We start from the raw sequence: 26,636 nt of genomic DNA, 5'->3' as shown, positions 1-26,636 counted from the left end.
TTGTGATGTGATGTGAATTTTCCTTATATCTTTAATCTTGAATGATTCATCGAAAAATAAAAATACGTAACTACTGATTTTACGCATAATTAATGGTTCTATCGTCCATTTGGTTATTCGATTGTAAAGAATGAGTAAATTATAAAAACAGTACCTGGATGACCGAGCTTTGCTCGGTATTTTTTTTTGTTTTAATTTTAATTATTCGCCAAAAAATAGTATTATTATTCGCCAATAGATGTCAGGAAGAGTCATAATAAATTGGGACTACTCAAACGCCTCCTATTTGTTAAAAAAGTAAGTTTAAGTCGATAAAACACGAATATGACATTTTCTAAAAAAGAGCTAGTTAAAAAAGAGTTAGTAGTTTTCCTAGCTAGATCGATTTATCGCCCCCGAAACCCCCTATATACTAAATGTCATGAAAATCGTTGGAGCCGATTCCGAGATTCCAATTATATATAAATATATATATATATATATATATATATATATATATATATATATATATATATATATATATATATATATATATATGTATATATATATATATATATATACAAGAATTGCTCGTTTAAAGATATAAGATTACACAATAACCTGCCTGTGAGAGCAGAGATAACGTATCTGACTGTAATTATGTCATATTATTAATATACAGCGACAAATATTGAATTACCTACGTAGCAGTCAGATCTTAACATATTGTCGCGTGCTGTGGGACTGAGTACGTGTTGTGTTTGTTAGATTGCGTGACGGTTAAAGTAAAAAATGATTGAAAAAAGAATTTTGGTTATTTACACTGGTGGCACATTTGGGATGTTGAAAAATGAAAAAGGAGGTTGGTATTGTAATAAATATATTAAATTTTTGTACTTAGTTTTAAGCACACTTTAACTAATGAATGTTTAAAACCTTCGATAGGCTATTTTTATAAATAAGACCGTGTATATTTATATTTTATAGTGACATTTTCCTTAAAGACAATATAGTTCTTATATTTTTTAAATAATGTTATATAATATTTGTTATATAAAAATGGTGTTTTATATATTCATATTTTTTCTCGATTTTAGTACTGGTCCCTCAAAAGAATATCGAGCATCGAGTCATCAGAAAATTGTCCCAACTACATGACAATGAATATTGGGAGAAGCGGCTTGCTAAGACAGACAGACAGGAATACCTTGCTCTACCAGGTAATTGTATATGAGCATAATACATAATTTTGGTAAAGAACAGAAAAATTACAAATAGGTACCTTTATAAAGGACATTGACCATTTTGTTTGTATTTATTTGAACGAAGAATCTCTTTTATTACAAATTAAAAAAATACACAATTATAGTTTTCTTTCATATTTTTTATTCGATATTTTTATGCCAATTTGTTGGCGAGTTGTGCGGACGTGAAATGTTTTTTAAGAAAACTTTGTAACCACAGTTTTGACAAATAAATTCATTTGTTTACGTTGCTTTAGTATAAACAAACACGGATAACAGATACAAGAATACATCTAAATGATGCTTGTTTATAAAATCTTGTATCAAAATACGGTTTATTTACTATTTTTTTATCATATTAACAAGCTTTCCTTATATATAATAATGTGTGGGACATAGATAACTACAAGTTACAACAAACGCAAAGCGATTCTGTTTCCCATTTACTTTTATTAATATCTAGTAGTCCGCGGTTACACGGTCATCTTCGCCCGTTGTAAATGGCCTATAGTATTCAGGAAGTAGATACGTACATATCCAAGAGTAAAGGATTTTTGAAATCGGTCCAGTAGTTCCTGATATTAGCGTGTTCAAAAAAAAACCCTTCAGCTTTCTGTTATAAGTAAATAAAGACATTTAAATATTTTGTTATTTCTAGATGGTAAAGATACAGATGTGAAGGTGCTTTACAAGATCCTAGAGTACGATGAACTGAAAGACTCGTCGGATTTCATGACGGACGATTGGATAAAAATCGCCAGAGATATTAAGGTATTTAAAAAACTACATACAAATTAGTTTTAATAACTAGGACACAATTATATTTCGTAGACCAAAATGGTAATTGTAATTTAAATTGTTAAATTTAATTTGTTTTCTGTGGGGGTCGCGGTGGTCCGTTTCCGTTTCCTCACCCTTCTCAGTTCGTTCCTTCTTTTCACTCGCGAAGCCTTTCCTTATCCCTTACCCATTAAAAACCAGCAGCCGCATTGAGAAGCAGAGCCTATGCAAATGTTTATGAGCGGCTGTGATCGCTTACCATCAAGCGAACCACTACATCAGTTGCCCGCTATGACATAAAAAAGTCTAAATTCCTTCACCGTTGGATATGCACAATTAACTGAAAACTATGTATATTTCACTTCTATATTTTTTTTTTTAGAAATATTACATGGATTACGACGGCTTCGTTGTACTCCATGGCACAGACACGATGGCGTATGGCGCTTCCATATTGTCATTTATGTTGGAAACTGTTGGCAAGACTGTTGTCCTCACTGGAGCTCAGGTATAGGATTTATATTTGACCGCATAGTAAAGGAAAATGTCAGGAATGAGAGACAGAAGGTTTTCCCGTTCCCGTGGCATTGTGGTGGTTGAAACTATCCTATATCCTAAGTTCTTTCACGTGTTTCAAACTACATCTATACCAAATTTCATCCAAGTCGCTTTGATTTAGACGTGAAGAAGAGTCAGAAAGACAAAATAGAGGAAATCCTTCATTGTAGGGAAATATGGGCGTCGGTTAAATATTAGTAAAAGAATTCGGTTCAATGAAATACTATTCAGTTACCATGTAAACTTAGTATCTTCTGTGAAGCTATAATTTTAAAACTGAGCAAAATTGAAAAAAATATTTTTAAAATTTAAAAAAGCATTTTAATGTTATGAAACTAAATATTAAAAGGAAGTAAAAAATATAAATTTGCTCTATAATAGTACCTATCAGTGCCAGCTGCATAGGTTTTATTACAATTTACATAATATCTATTCAACAATAAAAGGGTACAGGAAAAAGCCAAAATCTATATGTTTTATTGCTCAACAGTCAAAATACACATAAATGTATAAAAGATTGTGCAATAATTTAAATTCACTAGTATTCATTCAAAAAACTACATTTGTTTTTAAATTCGATAATAGAACATTAATTGACACAATAAAATCTTTTATGATACAGTTTACTGTTTGTTATCCTAATCAGTATAAGATAGTTATGGTTGAAGCACTTAAATCAATCGCCTCATCATCCTTCTAAGGTAGATTTACCTACAGTTGTGTACGCAATGTCTAGTAAATATTGCTCAATAAACCTTACTTATTATTATTATTGAAATACGTTATCCCGTAAACCCACGGGATTTGTAAATTACTAAGAATTTGCAAGAATAAAGTTTATTACAGCTAAAGTAATCTAAAAACCATACATCTTTGTTTCAACGATAATGTAAAACATTTAAGGTTTTTTTTTATATAAAACCTTTCGTGTAGGATCGTCTATAAATATATATTTGAATATTAATTAACAATTCAAAGATTCCATATGGCTATGTAACTGATTAAATAAATATGAATAGGTTTAATAAATACGATATGCTAAGCATTACAATCGAATGAAATCGTGAATTGTATATTAATTTTAAATAAACATATTTGATAAATAAAGGGCGTCCATCTTGAATTTGTAATTTTCCACACATACAGCTAAAAATCTTTTTCTACTCTTGTAACTGGTATATTTTCCAAAGGTGCCTTTAACCCCATTGTCACGTCCGTGTAAACAAAGATGATTTTGTGTCACGTCGGAGTATTTATATATAAACCGACTTCAAAAAAAAGGATCTTTGACTGAATTTTTTGAGTTCGCTAATTCAGAGCATTCGCCTCTGAGCGATTTTGATGATTCCTTTTTTATGTGAAAGCTGATGACAACCTGAGGCGTTTTAATTTGGTCTACTTCTAATAATTTGAATACAGTTTTTTTTTTGTTAAATATTCTTATTTGATTTTAATTTTTATATCATTTCAGGTCCCAATTTTCCAACCACGCAGTGACGGCAATAACAACATTTTGTGCGCACTTCTGATCGCAGCCACACAGTATATACCTGAAATAACCGTATTCTTTGGATGTAAGCTCTTCAGAGGGACAAGGTAGGAAAGGGCTATTTGATATATCTGTATTCAAATCATTAAAAGAAGAAGAAAAAGTACATACAAGAGTTAGGAACATAAATATGTCAAAATCTTTATATTATTTAATCTTTGGTCATTTATGCTATTATTATTTATAATAAATTAGTTATATGATATTCTACCAGAGGTCCAGCCCAGAGGCCCTTTTTATATTTAAAATTTTTGTTACATTTTTAGAGTGAAAAAAGTATCAAATACTCGGATCTATGCGTTTGATTCGCCCAATTTCCCGGCTTTATTAGAAGCTAAAACGACAATAGACGTCGATCCTAAGATGTTGTTGCATGTTTCTGTTCCCAATGAATGCATTCTGCACGACAGATTATGCACAAAGATCTATTTATTGAAAGTCACACCAACCATAACACCAGCTATTATAAGAGCTGTTTTTGAAGGCATGGAAGGTAGATATTTATATTTTTAATTTGATTTCAAGAAATTTAAAAACTGTAGGCACATATGTAGTATTCATTTATTTGGCAGCAATTTTTGCGTGTATATTTTAATCTGTTACTGACACTATATTCTGTAATTTTTTACTTATATTCAATTTTAAACTTTGTAAACTTTATAAAAATCGAATTTTAACAATAACAAATATCCATACATTTAACATCTTTCTTCCAGGTATTGTTCTAGAAACGTATGGAAACGGAAATATCCCAATAAAACGCAAAGAGATCTATGCAGAAATAGAGAGAGCTGTGAAAAACAATGTCCTTGTTGTAAATGTGACGCAGTGCGTGAATGGCATGGTGCATGGAAAGCCGCTGTATGAAACTGGTTTGGTGAGTCAATATTATATCGCCAAAATGGTTCCTTCTTTTATAACTTCTTTGAAGTATGTGTTGTGTTTCGTATAATTTCCAATGTTCGATCATTGCACAAGCAACGATCCACTCTTTTTGCGAAAACCTGAAATTTTAGTTTCAATATTACATAATATGAGATTATCAAATATATAATCAGTTATTTATTGTTTGGCCATATCTATGTTTTCGAAGATTTTTTGTATGTTTAATGTTATTTACCGTGAACAATATTTCAAATTATTTCAGTTACTATTAGAATGCGGTGTGGTACCCGCTTATGACATGACGTCAGAGGCTGCACAAGCGAAACTTTCATATGTGCTCAGTAAGACTGAACTTTCTTATGCAGAAAAAGTCGAGGTAAATCGCACTGGTTGCCTTATTTTACTTTTTAAGAACAACTTAAAGTCTTTAACAGATAGAAAACGTACGTAACGCGCGTCAGAGGACTAGACAGACGCCGCGCGATAACACTTTTTACACGCTTTTTACTAGCTTCACCTGTATGTTTGTATGTTTGTTTGTAACCGACTTCTTTGGGCGCGATTTTGACCCACTTTAAACGGCCAGATTTCGTTAAAATTTTGTAGATTTATTGAGGACCGATGACAATACACTAATTTGATAAAATTATTCCATTTTTCAATTTGCAAAATATGATTTTTGTTAAAGCGTGTTTTTTAGTTTTTTTTTAACTATTATTCACTTTTTGACAGCAATTGTGTTGTACTGCGCGGTAATATACCGTCAGAGAGACAATGCTCTGACGCGCGCTAAATACGTGTTGTATCCACCTACCTATTCAACTACTTTATTAAATTTTTTTCGTTGTTTTAATGTTCAAAGAATGCGTCTATAATTTTAAAAATTGTTTTGGCCCTGAGCTCAGTTCTATAAAATATATATTGCAAAATATGCTTGGTATGATGTAAGTAACATAATGTATGCGTTTTTTATAATTACAGCTCATGAAGACGAACATACGAGGCGAGTTACACAATCCACATTTGGGTGTTAAATAAAATTAATAAATTTTAAGTTAAAACTAAAAAAAGGCGCTCGTTGAGAATAAAAAATAATTAATTAAAATAATTTGTCATTGCCATCTTGTATTTTATTAAAGATTCTCCTTAACGTAGAAAATTAATTCTGGAATAACCTCTTCCTGAAAAAATACTGTTACCAAGTTGGATTAAATAACAAATAAAAGAATATTAAAATGAAACAACAAAAAAATTACACTCAATTTATTTGAAACTATACATTTCAATACACAAGATAATATAAAAGTCACGAGTTTTACACACGAAACTAATTAAATAATGAACAATTTATTAATATTTATATTCAAAACACACAACATTTAAAGTACAATCATGTCGACAAGTGATTTACAAATACAACGTGTAAAGAAATGACACAGAGTTCTAATAAAAACATTATTGAATAATGCTATAGTCTCTTTATAAAACGAAGAAAATTAGTGAACTACCTAATATTTCAATTAAATAGCTCGATAGAAAATATATAGGGATAGAAAATGCTAAGAAAGAAAATATGGCACTTGACGCGTGATCGTAATAGTCACAAAATACAGAATTTATCATGAAAATCTATTTCTTTTTCTATTTTTGTTCGGATCAAAAATGAAAAAAAAAACAAAAAATTTTCAAGCCTGAACCATATTTTAATTTTTTTTTTTATATTTAGGGCATTTGATATGTGTGTTCTTACCACGTTGTATTGAACACAATTTCGAAGAAATTATCAATTTCCGTAACTAATGTTACTCCTAGAAGGCAGTGTCTTGCGAAGAACACTAAAGATTCAATACAAGTATAAAATCTATACATGTCTACATGTTCTAGAAATTTCCGACGAATATGTTGTATAGAAAATGAGATATTATCTATCTTACTCATACATTCTATATATTCTTTGTTCGTATAAAAATATTTTTAAAGTGGAGCATGCCTTACCTTATTAAATAAAAATAAAATAATATGCACATTTATCAATTCTCCGAGATTTAAACATTGAATTTTGGAATTGTTTTCTAACGAAAAAATCACTACAACTGAATAAATGGGATAATTAAACGTTGCAAAGTTATACTTTGGTCAAACATACTTAAAGTCACTTAAAATATGATATCGGTGGATGACTTATGCGTTAAAATAAAAAAATATATTATAGATATGTTGTGCTGGAGTATTTTGTACTCGAATATACCTCTGAATTAAATAAAACAAACACATCGTAAAAATAAAAAAGATAACAAACAATATTGTGCATTGGATTACATTCGAGTGCTACAAATTATTGTTATAAATAATTTAGCAAGCTGTCACTTCTTTCTTCTTGCTGGCAGCAGCCAGTGGAGACTCATCTGTAAAAAAAAATTAACAAAATATAGGAAAAATATAAGTAAGGTTATTTAAAAAATGCGTGTCTTAAATGGTTTGAGTCAGTATGGTTTGACAGTCTTTGTGGTTGGATAATTATATAACACTGCTATTCTATCGAAACACAATCAAATTAAATAGAATCGCCACAAAATTGTCGCGGGGAACCTTTTATTAGTCAAATCAAACACATGACCCCACTAGATTTTGCTTATAGTGCAAAAAGATTTGACGCAGTACGTGTGTGTGCACGAGTCACATTTAAGTATATGAAGTATGAAATTAGATGGCTATTTACTTGGAATGTCACAGTGATAAAGGTAGCCTATCCCTGATCCCTGCACCTTATTTTTTACCACGATTGCCATATACACGCGACGCACTCACCTGGAGGCGGGTGCAGCTGGCGCGACATACTCACCTGGACGCGGGTGCAGCTGGCGCGACATACTCACCTGGACGCAGGTGCAGCTGGCGCGACACACTCACCTGGACGCGGGTGCAGCTGGCGCGACATACTCACCTGGACGCGGGTGCAGCTAGCGCGACATACTCACCTGGACGCGGGTGCAGTTGGCGCGACACACTCACCTGGCCGCGGGTGTAGCCGGCGCGACGTACTCACCTGGACGCGGGTGCAGGCGCTGCAGCACCTGGTTGAGGTCGAGGCCGGTGAGCGAGCGCACGGCGGGCGGGATGCCGCCGGCGAGGCGCGCCACCTCGCCCGTGGCGCCGCTGTCGCCCACCAGCACTATCTCGTCCGTCTTCGCGAGCGGCGCGGACACCTCTGCCGCAATCTGGATATATTTTGTACGCGTTTAGTTTAAGAACCCCAAAACTGAACACTACATTAAAACTAAACTTTTATAAGAATTATTTAATAAACTGAGTTCTTCACAATTTTTACTGTTTTACTGAGAATAGAAAACTTCAATATTCCAAGTCAGTCCAATTGCACCAATACAGTTACTGTTAATGTCATTACAAATGTATCATAAAATGCCAAACTCGAACCTTTGGCAAAGCCTCCAACACGAGGGCCATGATGGCGGCGTCCCCGTACTGCTTGTAGACCTTGGCCTTGGCGAGCATGCGCTCCGCGTCCGCCTTGCCCACGTCACCGATGGCGGTCGCCTCGGCCAGACCCAGAACCTTGATCCTCTCCGCGTCCGCTTTGGCCGCTTCCACAGTTTGTGTCCTGGAAGTTATTGTTACTGTGTACTATGGAGAGCAATTTTTACGAAAAAATATTCCCTCATGCTGCAAAGATATTTCTTTGAAGTAGAAGTCAAAACATATCTCGTCTCTATAATACCCATTCATTAAGCTATGTCAACTGATAGTTATCTGAAAACTAACTGCCAATGACTTCCGTAAGAAAGGTGTGCTTTCAGCCACTCTTATTATTGTTAATAGTAAAATGTAGTTTGCCCAATTTGTCTGTCTGCTCGTCCTGTTTGTATGTTAATTATAATATAGGTAATATGTGTATTGATTGTTAACCGGGACATTTATAAGCAAATTCAACCTTACCGTTTGCCTTCAGCGATAGCTTGTAGACGGTAGGCCTCAGCCTCAGCTGGTAGACGAACTGTAGATTTCAATTCTTCCTCGCGACGCATAATCTCTTGTTGTTCTACCTATAAAACAATTTAAGGAATTATAACTTCTTCGAATGATCCTACTAATATTATGCGAAAGTAAGTTAGTAAGGATGTGTGTGTGTTTGTTGCGTGAAAGACACGCAAAAACCACTGAACCGTTTGCAATGAAATTTGGTACGTAGACAGCTTGACAACTGGAATGACATATAGGCAACTTTTTATCCCGATACTCCTACGGGATACGGACTTACGCGGGTGAAACCGCGGGGCGCAGCTAGTATTTAAGATTTTGACCATTTTAAGAAAAGCTTCAAAATTCATAGATTCAATATATAACTTTAAATTTCTACATGTTCACAGATGCCTAATGACAAAATTGAGCCAATTTCTTCCATTAGGTGGAGCATCAGATAGTATTGTATTTTGTAATATTAATTTAAACCAATCTTATTATTTTTAAGTGTCACCACGTGATTTATATCAAATATCCTGTTCCATGTAGACTAAGAAAAATTTCATAAAATTTAATTCAGGCCAACATTTTTGAAGAAACTGTTCATTTCTTCAAATACTAAAGAAGAAATTTTTAAAATACCTCAATCTGTTTCCGACGCTCCACAACCTCGATCTGTATTTCTTCGTTTCGTATTTTCTGTTTAATTTTTGCGGCTTGCAATTCGTACGCCAGCGCCGCTTCGGCTTTCTGGAAACAATACGCGTCTCGTTAGTATCGAGAAAATAAGTATAGCCTCGAAAGTTTCTTTTCAGATCTTACCTTATTGCTGAAAAAATAGAATTTCATTTGATATGTAAAATAGTGCATTTGTAAATGCTCAATATATATTACAATATAGGGTACAGGTACTCCGTACATCATTATTGTTGAAAAGTAAATATATCTTCATATTTCTCAGATAAGCAAATTGTTTTTATTTAGGTTTTCATTTAAATTTTGACGGTTCATATTTTTGTATACTTTGCATACGTTTTTTTCAAAATGGCGGCCAGGGGACAAGGATATCGACCCTGTCAAGTTGAACTTAAGCTTCTACTTAGCCTTCATCTTGAAATATAATTGAGTGTTCTGAGAAACATACGCTAAGGCCTAGGAAACGTAAATTTTCAGTGGCTTTACGTAAATTTGAGCTCAAAACATGCGGCTGACAAATGATGCATTTAAATTACGTAAAACAAATATTATCACAAACATTATCTGATAATATGTCTATTATTATACCATATCACTCGCAATCTTGACGCCCTACATTCAAAATACTATTTCGTTTTACTGCAATGCCTGTAAAATTTATCAGTTCGACGTCATGAAAAATACACGATTCGATATGACAATTTATTGTTAAATCTATTCATACGATGCTGCGGATTTAAAAATTGATATCTCAAACTTTTATAGATGTGTTTTCATTTTGCGTACGTTTTAAAAGGTCGTTATTTTATGGGTCAGGTGAACAAGATGACCCTTTTTTATTCGAAACCAAAGAAATAGTAAGTGGTTTTAAATACAATCTTTATTAAATAACCAAACCTGTCAAAACTTCTGTATTGCTAACAAATATCTACATTTTATCAATATAAAACTTCTGCTGCCCACATCAACTACTTACTACTGACAACATTAATGAGTCTGTACTTACAGCAGTGTTTACTTCCTGGTCGAAGTGCGCCTTCTGTAGCTTAAACAACCGCGCGTTGTCTTCGATCTTCGTGTCCATCGCGTATTTGACGTCCATCGAATTCTTTTCACATTCAGCTTCCTATAACAAAAATATATATATTTAATTATGAGTATAATAAGATTATTTTTTTAAATTTCGGCCACAATTTCTGTAATCCGCTGAACAGAATGCTCAAACCAATGTTTAAAGATCTGGAACAGTTATACTCGTAGATCCCATCTCCGGGTAGGACATCATAGTACAAAACGTTCGCACAACCTTTAATATGTCAGTGTTAGTAGAGTGAGAATCACCGAAGGTTAATGGACTCATTCTTTTAAAAGAATTCTAGAATTCTTAAAACGCTTTTTCCTGATTACCTAGTATATTTATTGATGAGTATAGAGATTGGGCAAATATTGCCCTAAAGATATTTAAAACTTTTTTCCTCATTCCCTCTTAATGAAGAAGTTTAGAAAAACTTGTCCTCAAACAATATGTACTTGCGATAGCAGAGATAGATCGTAAAATGCTCTCTATCTACCCTAATGTTGTACTTTTTGGCATCATAACCTCATAAACCTTTAAGCGTTATTTTTTAACCTTATTATTCTATATATTCTAAGCGTGAGAGTCGAGCACGCTTCGGCACGATCGGGCCAACTCGCAACGGGGAATAACAACACCAAAGAAGACCGGCGTGAAATAGTAGTATGCTACCGTGTTCCGTTCGGTGAGTGGGGGAGCCGGAAGCCCGTATTTTTCCATACCCTTCCTAGCTCTTTCCTTTACTCCTCTCATAAATCCTTTTTTTACAATATGTAATGTAATATTTTTATTTACAGTATTTAATCCATTTGTATACGCCTCTGCAATGTGCATGGGCGGTGGTAACGCTTACTATCAGGCGACCCACCAGCTGCATTGCCATGATGACATAAAAAAAAATTGTACACGGAAAACAAACACTAATGTTTGCTTCTCTAAACATCTTAATATTAAAAATAAATAAATTAGACCACGCTGAAAGTTAAAAGAGTGAGTATAAAGCAATCGTTTATCAAACTTTAACAAACCGTGTATGACATTTACAAACCTACCCGAGCTGTTTGTGACGTGCATCTTAACGGGATAGATTAGACGCCATTTTCCAGAGCTCGGTAATGTTTATGTTAGAACAATTTGCATCCATCCGTGAATAATGTTAAAAGAGGAGATATTTTATATTTATTATTTTACGATTAAACAGACAATAAATCTAGAGAGAATATCTCTTTGGATTTATTATACCTTAGTTTTTTTAGTGTAGACCTTGATATATAACCGAGATTGATATTAACAGTAAGGTTGGCTGTATTCTTCTTATAGTTGCTGCCATCATCAATTTATATGTATGTATCAAGTCAAATCGTATACAGGAAAGTCTATTATCACAATCCGGAAACATCGCTTCAAAAACAGCGCTCCCGGGGAAAAATCTCTACATTTTCCTGACTACATCGGACTTGTGATTGAACTACCACATCGGCCACACAGGACATACAATGATCTTGTTACTATCTAATACCAATACGTGCCTATTATTCACTACCGAACTGTAACTACTCAGTATCGCCCAGGGTGTACTCGGGATGAAAATAAGACTAATACCTATGAATAAGAAAATATCTCACGTCACTTAGAAATAATGAAGCTTTCTGTTACAAACATCACTATCACTACATAGTATAAAGCGAAGTCGCTTCCCGCGTCTGCTCCTATGTACGTATGCTTAGATCTTTAAAACTACAAAATTTGGATGGAGTTTTTTAAATAGATAGAGTGATTCAAGAGGAAGGTTCATATAAAACATCTATTGAACTAAATCTGAATTTAATGCGTGCGAAAGAGTGGACAAAAGCTAGTTACAAAAAAAAAACAAACCCACTCTGATTCTCAATATAAAGCACAATGTTCAGTTAGTCAGTTTAAGTGACAAGAAGAAATGTAAAAAGAAACGAGTCATTTCCAAACATTCTGAGCAATCATCAATTATCAAAGGGAAATACGAAGGCGCTTTCAATGGCCCATTATGGCAAATTACCCAATTCTGCTGTGACGTATTCATATTTGTCATGGACATTGGCCCAAGTATAATGTTTGTTTTCTAATTTTCAGTTTTAATATTATAATTGTATTATAAATGTATTTCAACTTCTTTAGTTTTTTGTTTCTAGTCATTCAATTGGTAGTGTACATAGGTAAATAAGATTCCAAAAAAATAGTACATTGTCAAAAAAGGAGTATATACACGAAAGTTTCTAAATTCAAAACGGGTTCGTATGCAATTCACGGTGAGATTTTTGGCTGGCCGGATGCTTGTAACTTCTGGAGAATATTATAAAAAATGTTAGCTTAGGTAACAATTTCTCTGCCCGCTGCTTCTCCCGCATCGACAAAGGAAAATATGGACGGTTCCGTGATTTTGCTCGCATAGTTCCGTTCTCGTGGAATTTTCTAATAAAAAAATTATCTAATATTCCTTCTCTAGTCTCAAGCTATTTTTGTGCCAAACTGACAACACATTGTGTTAATTTACAACTAAGAAAAACCTATGGGTATCATACTTGGTTATCATACTTAAAATTTCGAGCAACTTTTGATTTGCAAAGTTCCTGTTCGGGAGCTACCGTAATAACGAAGTGTCAAAAGTGTCAGTTATAATAAGTTACCGAAATATACTTCATTCTCGATGTTTTACGATGAATAATGTTAAGCGATGGTGTTTTAGCTACTACTGTGATTTGTAAACAACGAGTAAATGTTACCTACATTTCCTTGAACGGAAATGTAGGTCAACCAACACCAACGATAATCCAATATTTTGTCGTGAAGCGTTATTAGTATAGGCATTTGGTAATAGGATAGTAGGAAGTATATTAGAGGTCTTCCATACTCGATGCGTGATATCATCCTGTGTCTTCATTTGTTTTGCACGATTATTCAACAAAGATAGATAATTCTTGATTCAATATAGAACAAGTCAAGTGTAGAGGTACTACATAGTATAAAGCAAAGTCGCTGTCCGTCGTTTGTGTGTATGTATGCTTAGATCTTTAAAATTACGCAACAGAGTAAGATGGAGTACTTTTTTAATAGATAGAGTGATTCAAGAGGAAGGTTTATATGTATAATAAAATAGAGAAATGTTTTTTTTTATGTCATAGCGGGCACTGAGCTGGTGGTTCGCCTGATGGTAAACGATCACCACCGCCCATGAACATTCGCAGAAGCTCAGACCTCTGAGAATGCGCTGCCCGCTTTTGAGTGATAAGGGATAAGGAAAGGATTGATAAATGGAAAAAAAGGAATGGACTGGGAAGGGCTAGGAGAAGGAAATAGGCCTCCGGCTCCCCCACTCGCCGTACGAAACACAATAGCAAGCTATTATTTCACGCCGGTTTTCTGTGGGGGTGTGGTACTACCTCAGTGCGAGCTGGCACAATTCGTGCCGAAGTGTGCTCGACTACCACATCCAGAATCCTTTTCCATAAAATAGAGAAATGTGTTTTACTCGCGATTTCAAAGCGTGCGAACCTGCGGGCCAAAGGTAGTACGAAATAAATTGAAAATGTTTCTTATAGACCGCGCCGTGCCGTATACTATTTATTATTTAACTTCATTACGCGGCCAATATAACAATAAAAAAATTATACTAAATTACAACAAAGAAGGCGGGCCTAATAACTTACAAGTGATCTCTTCCAGGCAACCAACAGAACGTGTGAAAACAATATTACTAAAAAGGAGGATTATATTTTTAAACACAACCAGTTTTGATAAAATTTAGTTAAAAAATTTCTACTTATCAAATAATAACTTTGTAATAACGATATATTCAGAGATTACAAATGGAGTATTTTTTTTCTATCTGAATATATATATATATATATATATATATATATATATATATATATACAAACACATTGCATAAATATAGACACACAAATTTTATATGCCTCACCGGGAAATCGAGGCTACCAGCTAGTATGGCCTAATTATATTAGTTATAATAGTAATGGCCATCAAAATCTCATACAGCGTAACAACTACATTGTTTTTCCCTAATTAGAGCAGGGGCCAATACAAGATCGCTTAATTATATTGACCTTGAACTAATATTGTACCAATAGGTCGCACAAATCTAGTGTTAATTAGCGATATTTTTATAAATAAATTTCCTATGTATGTTTGTTTTTCACATCATGTTTAATATTAATTGCAACAGCAGACCCACAAACTAAACTCTCCGGATAAGTAGTCATTTTTCATTTCCCATATCCAGTAGCCTGGGAGAAATTGCTTTGAAGCCATAATTCCGCCAATTTATACGATGTGGTTTTTTGTGTAATATAAATAAAAATAGTCTTATATGTATGAACCAACGTGTCATAAGTAACTGCCACATTTGTACGATCAGGTTGAGTCATAGCTTCGATTAGTATTTTGAAACAACGCCGTCTGTTTCACCTACTATAACGATGGTACTCTGAGGAGTGATCAAACGTTTCATTGTATAACCACATGTGTACACCACTTAGGTACAAAATTAATAAAGAATTTCGTACAATTGGACTGGTATTTCAAATCGTAATGACATTCAATTTTCTGAGAAGTATTTAATTTGATATTGTGGATCACTTACTGAGTTCGATATACATGTATATAGAAGAATAACTGGAATATATATAAAAAAAGTTTAGCGCAATTGAATATCCACTAACTGCATAAAAACTTGGTTGATTTTTAAACTACAGCTATATAAATCGCTACTTACCAGGTTTGTTAGATAAAATTTTCATTGTATTTACTGCCTCAAAGAAAACTGGGTGATGTGGTCATTAAAATTCTAAAGGAATATAAGAACGTGTCTTCAAAAATCGCATAAAACTCGTACTATCAGCTTCATTCCCATGATATATGTGAATAACGAGGATAGAACTTTCCTAACGGCTTCCTATTTCATAATTTTCTCTGATGATACTATCGAGGTAAGTAGAGGGCATAATACACGTTATATGACGGTTCTTATGACTATATGAATTAGGGACGAAATGAGACTAACATGGTTGTATTGATGGAAATAACAAGAACAAATAACAGCCAGTCTCAAAGACTATTAACAAAGTGAGGATAGTTGGGCACAAAGGTACAATCCGTACAAATGCGTTACATTTCAAAGTGATTATTTAAAGGATGCTATAGTTGGAGTTAGGACAAATTACGAACAGTAACATCTGTATCCTAACTGACTGATGATTCATCTAGCAGAATATTAAAACACAAGTTATATTCGACAGTATATTATCTTTATAAAAAGCATACTTAATTTCTGTTACATCTATTTCATAGATTTTGTATAAAATAGCACAATTATAGAGATAAAGCAATTGGCAAGAACCATGCGTTCGTGTCTATGTTATCACAACTCTTTTGAAGATTTGCTTTTGTTTTTTACAGTGAAAAAACAAAATAGCAGCAAAAAAACTCCTATGGGATAAGTTGGCATACGTTAAAAATAATAAACTAATTTGCAGAGAAGACCTTGAAGCTATGCAGCGTTGTGACGCCAGAGAGACGTTCAGTGACGCCCCTTCGTGTAGCTCTCAAAATTTTAATTAAGCTCGTTAGTAAGATAAGTGTGTCGTATTGTAGTACTTTAAGGCTTTGAATATTATACATTTAGCGTACGTCGTTGTATCGTCCTCAAATAGTCGAACATACGATTCAAAAATATGTCTCCCACTCACTGTTCAATTTCAGACCATGGTTGACGCTCTTAGCACCCATGGACTTAAATATATCGGGATGCCTTTTTTAGTAGCGTTATTGCGATTTGTATATATTTATAGAAAAAAATCAAATATACGAATTAAAAATATGTCATCTATTTACATAAGACTTCTTTTAATTATTCCGGAGTCGCGTAAAATACAATCGGATGCCTAACTAAATGCTAATGTTTACCTATGTGACACAAAAAAAAAATGGTTGCCTGTAAAGTCGGTTTTACGGGCGAAGATTTTACGTGACAACGTCTTTTTCTCGGTAGAATATTTATTGATATGAATATTATTAAATTGCACAATAGGAACAAGGAATTGAATGAAAATAAGAATTGCACAAATTTTAACTATAGAAAATATATTTTGTTTACTAAAAAGACAGAGACAGAGACACAAGCACGTGCCGATTCAATGCGCCTAATTCTCTAGTGCTGCGCGCGCGGCGGACCGATCATAGTTCGGTGACTCATCGTAACGTTACCGGGCGTTACACTTTTTCATGAGTGACTCCGAGCCGCAACCTAATTTAAGACGTTGTCACGTCAATAAATTAACACCCGTTAAGAAACCACAAACAACATAATAAAACTCACCCGTATACCAGCGTCTCTATTGGCTTGCGCGACGCCCACATCAGCGTCCCTTTTCACCGCCGCCGTCTGCGCCTTCCCCAAGCTGGCCAGGTACTGCACGTCATCGTACACGTCCTTGATCGTGAACGAGAGGATCTCTATGCCCATCCGGCCGACGTCCGGCGCCGCCACCTCGCGCACCAGCCCCGCGAACTGATCTCTGTCTTTGTACACCTCTTCTACTGTAAGCGTTCCTGTAATTATGAGTGCCGATTAAAATTGGATTATATTTTTAAGATGGAGTACATTTGTACTGGGAATAATATGCATACATGCGATATCATTTCATTTCAGGTTATATCAAATCAGTGTTTTAATAACGTATAATTAAAAACAAAAAGTTAAAGATGGGAAAAAATATAGTAATAGTATGCTGAAAGATATAACAGACATTATTTTAAAATTGAGAATGGAATTACACGATATTAAATAATAACACATCATTCCTTAAATTAACATTAAATAATAAAAATGATGAACAATCCTAACCATTTGTATTAATACTACAAAAGCTTGTATTTAATTAAAACTCTACTCTACATAAACTACATACACATTTTTTTGTTCATGAATTACGAATTCATGAGCTGAAATACATAATATAATAAAAACACATACACCTTTAGAAAACACGAATCACTTACTTCTTAACATTCAAATAGGTAAGTCCAACAGTGAGACCGATTGGTATCAAAGCGAATCGAATTAAATCCATATTTAGTTAGGTTTGATATCATATATCACACCGTTACGTACACGTTATTTATGCGCGCATTTTGGAAGACTTGTGGAATATTTCTTATATGTATACTTCAACTCTAACGAGATAATATGGAAAACGACTAAACACTGTAATCACTAACAATTCTCCGATAAAACAAGTTATGGAGATAGATTATTTAATATTATTTATTATAGAATAGATCTAGATACGAAGTCGGCAAATGCGGAAACGATAAATGCTGGTGATATATTTTTTCAATAATCACTTTTGTTGTTTCTTATGATATTTGTGTCCTGTGTACGTTTTGAAATTGTTGTCTTTTTCTTAGATTTAACACTATTAGAAAAAACGTTTATATTTGGTATTTTTAATGCATATAATAAAGTAAGAAATGTTATTTCAACTTAATTACATTTAAAACATAGAACACAACAAAAATATACACAAATGATATTCCTATTGCAATAATATAAAACTCCTATTTGTAACGAGTAAAATGAGTTTCTTCTAAATCATCTAATTTTGTTTTATTTTAAGAAATACCAATAAGTTTGAACTATATTTCACTTATCAATTAACGTTCGTCTAGTGCACGTCTAAGGGCGAATCCACATGTCAAATAGATATCAGTGCGAATTCATAACTAAACCACGTACGTACGCATCGCGCATATAAAAACCCTCTGTCCTTCCTACATCCCTAATTCAACGTAATAAGATCTATATTTGTATCCAATCTGATTACATTTATCACGTATTTGCATAGCAAGTGATATAAATATGTTCAAGATAAAAATGCGGTAAGATAATCGCAATATATGCTGCGATTACGCAAATATTTTCTTGTAATAAATAATATTAATTAGATGTAGTATATCAGGCTATTCTATATATTTAACTAGTTGACCCGGCAAACGCTGTTCTGCCTTACTCTTATCATTTAGGGGTATGAAAAATAGATGTTGGCCGATTCTCAGACATACCCAATATGTACACAAAATTTCATAAGAATCGGTCCAGCCGCTTCAGAGGAGTATAGTAACTAAAATTGGGGATGTAAATTAACAATCCAAGTATTAAAATTTCCTATCCAACACAAAAAGAATCATTTTGATCGGTTGGAAACCCACAGAGATATCAAGTTAAGTAAGTAAACAAAAAATAAATAGAATTGACGTCACAATAAAAAAATATCGAAAAGAATGTTCATTTTTGATATGTCGGTTGAAAATTCTCGAGTCACAGTACTTTTAACTTAATTTATTTAATATAATTTATAAATTTACAATGTGTATATTGTGCAGACATCAGAGAAATAGGTTATAAACTATTTTTATACCAATAACTTATACAACAAAGCACAGTTTGCCAGGTCAGATACTATACGCAAAATCTTGTATATTTTACCTTTGGGGTTCATCTCAAAGCGAGTAGGTACAAAGGAACTGCTAACGTACGAACAAGATACTAGAATAACTACATTACAATAAATGGAACATCTTCAATTATTTTAATTGATATTTTAACCTATTCGATACTTGCTAATAATAAAGATTTTGCTGTATACATACTAGAAGTAGATTTAATGAAAAATAAAGGTTATTTACGCCCACCAGAATTCATGCGCACGTGTAAATAACCCACGTGTATTAATTAATTCATACATAGTATCCATTTGCACCTATTTTAAACCGTTCAAAGGGGATGATTTAACTTTCCAAAGAACGCCAAATATTAATTAAATGCATATTTGTAGCAGCCCTATCTTCCGTGAACTAAGAGCAAAACATAAATTGTTATCTTTTGATGCAGCTTAACCTCTATACGTAAACTATCTAATACTATTATCGTTACTTAATATAAAATTTCGAATTCTAAGTTTGCATTTCGCAGACGCTCTCAAATTCATCTCACGACTCATCCAACAATTCATCAATGTCCCAAGATTTAGAACGTACAGAGGGTCCATTAGTATAAGTCTGAAAGATAGTGGTGCATATAGAATTTGTGACTCGCCTGCAATTAGCCTTATCGTAATGAAACGTCCTCGACTCGACCTCGGGACTTCCTTAAAAAGATAATTCTTAAGTAGCACATCACAGGCTCGTACTAATTGCGATGTATGATATTATGACGATATATGTCGGAGCAATAAAGAAAATTATTCTTTTATCACGTACGTATAATCATATTATAGCAACAACTATCTTTGTAATTGACTACATTAAATTGTCTTATGCAATTTTGTATAAATACCACGGAATGCAGACGCCATGGAGAATTAAGTTATTTTTAATTGTAAATTAAATATATAATATATATTTAAAAAATTATAAGAATAATAAGTTAAAGCATTGCAATATAACCAATATCAATATAATTAATGGTGGGTCACTTTATGATCTGAAACTAGAAAAAGTTTTTCTTGTCATGACACATTTAATTAAAAAAATTATGACCTTTAGGATAAAGTTCACACAAGGCAACTAGCAGTCAAAATACATGATAATCTAAGTTCGTCTCTGTGAGAATTGGTTAGAATCCGCCTACATACGAACTTCTAAGTGGACACGTGTGAAGCAGCAACGGAACTAAATCGCTTAAATATTGTTATAAATCTATTTATGAATACAAAGTATTAAACAAATTCACTTCTCGAACTCCGTGATCTGTCCCATTGCATGCTAAGATCTTTAAAACTACGCAACGGATTTCGATGTGATTTTTTAAGTACATATAGAGTGATTCGAGAGGATGGTTTATATAACTGTCGCTAGTAACTGTTACATAAAATTCCTTTGTTATATTGTTATAAATTGCTGCGATTGCTATGCGATTCGTTCGGATGGAAATCCGATAAATATATGAAGTAGGTTATTAGTTTATTCGAACAGAATTTGTCATCATTGTTGAGATCATCTTCAATAACTTGATTGAAGAAACATAAAAATAAACTTTATATAATATTATTGCAGATATATTTATTTTTTTGTAAAATAATATTGAATATTAAGTGCACTTGTTCTAATTAAGATTGACTTGATGATCAGATACATTTGCCCCAAAATAAGGAAGAACTCTGATTCTCATTTATACCTATCAAAATAATCTAAATGTGAATTTAGGTGCAATGATGTGGAGAGAAATTATATAAAGGCCTGGTAATTATTAACCTGTCCATTGCAAAAAAAAAACTATTTTATTTCGATCAAAAATGATTGTAACCCTCTAGGTTGTTTTCTATTGCTTAATTCTATTTATAACTATTACAAATTATAAAATGTGCATTTTATATACTTAAAATAAATGGAGAAGCTCTAGTATAGAAGAGGTTTTCTCAACACTCTTGGACATAAATAGCCACTCCATATTAATTTTTCATTTAACTTCTTGCGACTTAATTACTTGCCTTTGAGTTTATAATTAAAAGCGTTTATTTAGTTTTAGTTTTGTAACTTCTTTTAACAATCTTTCTCTTTGAAATCAGAAATAGAATGAGATGCGATTTCGAATACGTTATTGAAATAGGCCAAAAACCGTTTTGGACTCAATAGCATGAAAAAGTAAACATTTTACGTTCAAACGAGTCAAACGTTAGATGATTATATTGGAAAGTAGGAAGATGGCGGATTTAATGAAATTCTTAACAATCGAGAATAACAATAAAGTGTACGACGATTCATCTTCCAATTTATCTATCCTATTTCATCCCAAATAGATGTTATTAAAAAATCTTATTATCTTAAACCTAGGTGACTCCGAACAAAAATAAAACCTTTCCTATTCACTTCCCCACTGAAAATTCATTTTCAGTTTTTCTAAAATTTCCAACGTTGCAGGTTTTTGTAGAACAAACTTCCATTTTACTTTTCTAAAACCTTCCCCAGGTACCACACTACGAACACCTAATTAGTCAAGACAAAATCCTGAAAAACTGCTCGAAATTGTTTTTGAAACATTCTTAAATAGGCGGGAAGATAATTAATCGTTTATTCATTTACTTTATTTGTACGTTATTGTTCGAAATGACGAAGCGCATCCATCGCTAAAGAAAACCATTATGTGTTTTTTCATCTAATCTTGAAAAGAATCCAATTTATCTGAGTTTACAAATCGATCTTGATGTTATTTCCCAATTTACAACTTGTTTCCTAATGTTGTTTCTTTATTGATTACGTAAAATCTTTCAATTCATTCAAATCGTTTAAATGCATACTTATTTACTAGACGATACTAGTGAATTTTATGTTTGTTTGTTTCCTGGAACGCATTAATCTCAGGAACTACTGAGCTGATTTGCATGACATTTGTAATAGAGATAGGAGTAAGGTGATCCTTTCTCACACTATCCAATTTTTTATCTCGGAAATCCCACGGAAACGGGAACTGTGCGGGAAAACCAAGGGACTGTCTATCCTATCCCTTGACTACACGGCGAAACCGCGGAACTTAAACAAAAGATATATATAAAAGTATCTTAATATCTATATGACCTAATGAATTTATGATAATTTTAAGGTTAATTACTCGCTACTGAAATTTAAGACCTGACAAGATCTGCCCAAGTAGGTAAACACCTTTTTACTATGAAAATTATTATATAATCTATCTTTACTTTAAGGCCATTATACTTTAAAAGGAAAGAGATGAGTCTCTGAAAAATATAAGAAACGTGAAGATACTTATCCGGTTTTTTTGCTCAAAAAGTCACGTACACTTGAACGTTGTTTAATTAAATACTATTTAAGACCATAACGAGGAGACATATCGTCTAATAAATTCCTAATTACTGTTTAAAGTTCACTTATTGTTAAGAACGCGTAGGTTTAATTTCAGTAAATGTGTCTTTTTTCATATTATAAACCGCCTACACTCTGGTTCAAAAAGTAGGTCATCTTTCAAGATTCTTTTTACCCTAAAATATATTCAGCGACCATTGAAAGTCATTCACCTTCGGGTAACCTTTCAAAAATGATTAATAATATACATAAAGTGAATTCCTTGAACGGCAAGCAATGGTATTAAATACTAACCGATAATATAATAAATTCCTTTAAACTTTTATACGTAATTAATATGCACATTTACTATAAGAGTAAAACGTGATTAATCGTTTATCGCAAGGAAATACTTATATATGACACACTGTATCATTTTAATATTCTTATACAACGTTTTGTAGGTAAACAAAGAAAAGCTCATTAAATTTCGTAAGAGGTATTAATAATTGATGTTTGCTTTAACCTTTATTAATCAATTTGATCACGAAGCGGGATTCGAGCTTGCGTCTTTTTAACAAACCGTAGCAACCAAAGAAAGAAAAAGCCTAGCCTCTCGGCCACCCGTGATCTCGATTCAGCAATCGAATTTCTTCTACTCCTTCGTTTTCATGTGCCTAAAGTACACCCTGAATAGATGCGGGTTTGAATCCCGTCTCGTGTTTATTTTTTTTTTACTCTTTAAAAATGTCTCCTTTATAAAGCACTTTAATGATATAAAACTAAAAATAAAAAAAATAACTATTTTTAAACGAGTTCTATAACACTAAATTTTACTATCTACTCCTTTTTGGAAGTGGTAAAAATGATTACACATTATAACATTGCAAAATCCTCCGGGCTTTATGGATCTTATTTCCCAAGCAATTCCTTATAGAACTTATTCCTCGAGGGAATTGAGGCTTTCGAATAATCTTCGAACGACCTATAAACAAGATTGACCTGATATATTACTGAACGTTGTTCTAATCATGTAATGCACCGTGAAGTATCCTTTAATGACTTCACTAGACTTTTATATATCACGTAACCTATAACGTTATATATAGTACGTAATTATAATTTAAACGTATTGGTATACTATTGATTTTTTTTTCAATTAAATTTAATTAAAGCTCACGACGAAGGATACTCTATAAATGTGCAATTTCTTGTATAATATCATAGATCAATGTCAACCGTAGAAAAATAGATAAGTTTGTAATTTAATTTTTAGTTTTATAGCATTGAAATGCTTTATAAATGAGAAATTTTTTCTATTCTTTCAAAATTTCTCAAAAAATTTCTCAAGTTTGTAATCTTAAACCTATTGTTATTGTTCTATTATTTAATAATAAACCTAACGACACGCCTCTGATTTCAAAAAAAAAAATGAAAAATGTGTAAAAAATATAATGTAGGAATAAACAACAAAAACATTAACTACGTTAGGCGAACTTTTAAATTAAAACTTTTGAAATATTTCAACTAATTAAGGACGTTTATTAATGTCTACAATTCAATTAATGGTTGCAATACGAATTGTATATGTCAAATTAAACTATACGTAAATACACAATACTATATCATCGAATATTGACGACACTTTTCGTATATATCATTCCAAACGGGAAAGCGGGACCCGCCGCTCGCGACGGCAGCGGCGGGACTGACTGTGTCCTTAACAATTTCACTATAAATTTATTGAAAACCGATACTAGCGCGCTACTGTTTCAACAAATACCTAAAAAAATGCAAAAACACTTCATCACAGTCACGTTTTAAAAGATAGAAACAAATTTCTCATCGGTCTATAATTAGCAATTACCTTATTCAGCGGTATTACATTTCGTGGTAGGCGCTTTTTGTCACGCCATATCCCTTGATTATAGAGAACCGTAACCATAAAAACTTTAAGTTTGCTCCTACATAGAACTTTCAGCGTATACACGTGTCTGTTGGAAAGTCATCAGTGCAATGTTTATATTTGTCTTCCCTGACGCGTTTAATGAAAACTTTACAATGAGTGCACACAGCGTGTCTGATTTTATGCGTGACCTACTTAAAAGTTCAAACTGTTATATTCCAGAAGACAATCTGCTTCTGGAGTTTGCAGTGAGATCCTTCTACTGACAATAAGAAACACAACAATACAATAATAATAATTAGCAAAATCTGTCCAGCAGTTCACGTGTGTTGCTGTGACCGGAGGAAATAGGAATTTATTTTTTTGTACCATGAGTGATTTTAACTCACTTACTTATATGAAATTCGAGCGGTAAACTTTATAAAATTTGTAACTAAGCCCCAAGACTCAAGTATCCTTAATGAAAACTTCTTGTGGTCAATACGTAGATATACAACATTTTATTTTTATTTTATGTAGACACTGCGGCATTACAAAAACTTAACGTTAATTCAACTTTTATACATCATGGTTTTATACATCATATAATCATAATATAAAAGCAAATGAGGTTCTGGGGAGCTCTGATTGAGTTGCTCCATTAAACTGACCCATTTTCTATATATAATTATAACAAATGCATAGATGATAATATAAATATGAATCATAAACTGTCCCTATTTAATAACCCCTTTTGTTAAACTTAGTTTACTGATTCGATAAGATTCAAAACTGCTCATAAATTAATCCTTTTGTTGATTTGAGTTTGAATTTTGGGCTTTGGGTATCGCACGGGGTTGGGATGTGTTCGGATTATTTCCTCAACCTTTTCAATTTCATATAACATCTCATTCAAAAAACATACTTTTTTCCTATTCATGGTTGATTTTCTTAACATGAAATATATTTAATATTTTGTATATGAGCGGGTAATCCAACTGGTAATTCGCCCGATGGTAAGCGATTTTCACCGCCTAATAGTATTGTAGAGGTTGTACCTCTGCAAATGCATTACCCGCCTTTAAGAGGTAATGAATAAAGTATGGATTGAAGACGGATATTAAGTTATGGCCTGGGAAAGATGAGATAATGGTTGAGATAAGCTTCGTTACTATTAATGTTGGTCTCTAAGGTTCTGGGTAACTAGATGTTAAAATAAATCAAGAAATCAAAAACCCAAAATCCAATTTCGATATACTTATTATACCCATTTACAGTTTGTATAGGGTTATAAAATGAATTCGCTATAGAAACGTGATGTGAGTTCTTACATTACATAGCATGCATCATATAATACATATACATATATATAATACATACATGCTACAACAAATAATGCACATAGTAATTAATTTTGCATAAATCGAGATGCATTAACAATGTATCATATTGCATATATGAGCTCAATCCACAAGTTTCAATCTGCTTTAATAGTTCATGAAATTGATAACTTTCCTAATTAATATTGCTCACATTATCTAATAAGCTAATCATACTAACATTAAAACCCTATGAGGTTACAACATGGATGAAATACTGAAATTCTTCAAGCAAGCTTTTAGACAATACAAATAACTAACATTATATTTATAATGTATCAGTTCACCCCGACTGCGCCCATGGTAGCTTATAGTACTAAGGTATCCAGAGGAAATAAATTTTAAAAACTGTCCGGTAGCGCTGGGATTAGCCCATTCAAAGAAAAAAACTCTTTAGCTATTTAATATTGATATTAATATATATGTAATATAAAAAGAAAAGATGTGCCGTTATGTGGTTTGTATGCAACGAATAAACTCAAAAACTGCTATATCGGTTTCAGTTTTTTTTAAATCTTTTTAGAGGTACTTCTTCACCGAGTAGGTAACATACTAAGCAATTTTTTGTCCCAGATCATCCCGCGCGAAGTTAGGGCTAGTAGCAAAGATAGGGATATCAAAATATAATCAATTCAGTAATCTGTTCCAGTATGGAAATATCAAATTACAGAGTGATAATCGCGATAAAATTTCAATTCGTTTAATAGACCGGGAGATGGTGACACAAATTACTAGGTCATTTGTACCAGTATGGCGGTTCTTCAGTGGTCTAATTACG

The 26,636-nt window shown here is 32.9% G+C and overlaps 2 protein-coding genes across 4 annotated transcripts in view; one reads left to right on the top strand and one right to left on the bottom strand.

The window, feature by feature from the left end:
- Positions 1–605: 605 nt before the first annotated feature.
- LOC119836247 (L-asparaginase-like) lies at positions 606–6,111 on the top strand. The gene is made up of 9 exons (XM_038361523.1): positions 606–841; positions 1,077–1,199; positions 1,882–1,994; positions 2,386–2,511; positions 4,033–4,157; positions 4,377–4,603; positions 4,827–4,987; positions 5,258–5,371; positions 5,977–6,111. The coding sequence occupies exons 1-9, from the start codon at positions 772–774 to the stop codon at positions 6,031–6,033; spliced, it is 1,116 nt and encodes a 371-aa protein (XP_038217451.1). The 5' UTR covers positions 606–771; the 3' UTR covers positions 6,034–6,111.
- A 776-nt stretch (positions 6,112–6,887) lies between these two features.
- The window catches only part of LOC119836266 (flotillin-2), a 198,514-nt gene continuing 178,765 nt past the window's right edge, over positions 6,888–26,636 (bottom strand). For 2 of the 3 annotated variants that reach the window (XM_038361550.1, XM_038361551.1), the window contains 7 exons: positions 17,115–17,347; positions 10,676–10,795; positions 9,616–9,723; positions 8,950–9,056; positions 8,431–8,614; positions 8,042–8,213; positions 6,888–7,400 (listed from right to left, as the gene is read on the bottom strand). In XM_038361550.1, coding sequence (XP_038217478.1) covers positions 7,348–7,400; positions 8,042–8,213; positions 8,431–8,614; positions 8,950–9,056; positions 9,616–9,723; positions 10,676–10,795; positions 17,115–17,347 — 977 coding nt within the window. In that variant the 3' untranslated portion in view covers positions 6,888–7,347. Of the gene's footprint in view, positions 7,401–8,041; positions 8,214–8,430; positions 8,615–8,949; positions 9,057–9,615; positions 9,724–10,675; positions 10,796–17,114; positions 17,348–17,797; positions 17,946–26,636 lie in introns of those variants that run through there. The other variant, XM_038361552.1, reaches the window with a different exon arrangement.

Source organism: Zerene cesonia, chromosome 23 (assembly GCF_012273895.1).
Source record: "Zerene cesonia ecotype Mississippi chromosome 23, Zerene_cesonia_1.1, whole genome shotgun sequence".
NCBI classification, from domain to species: domain Eukaryota; kingdom Metazoa; phylum Arthropoda; class Insecta; order Lepidoptera; family Pieridae; genus Zerene; species Zerene cesonia.
The sequence above is the reverse complement of the archived record's forward strand: the minus strand, read 5'-3'. Positions and strand labels throughout refer to the sequence as shown.

What these genes read in the sequence shown, in the direction of transcription:
- LOC119836247 (XM_038361523.1), top strand. Translation starts at nt 772, where the DNA reads ATGATTGAAAAAAGAATTTTGGTTATTTACACTGGTGGCACATTTGGG. An exon ending in AAATCGCCAGAGATATTAAG is followed by an intron (nt 1,995 to 2,385) that starts GTATTTAAAAAA and finishes TTTTTTTTTTAG; the next exon opens with AAATATTACATGGATTACGA. An exon ending in AAGCTCTTCAGAGGGACAAG is followed by an intron (nt 4,158 to 4,376) that starts GTAGGAAAGGGC and finishes TTACATTTTTAG; the next exon opens with AGTGAAAAAAGTATCAAATA.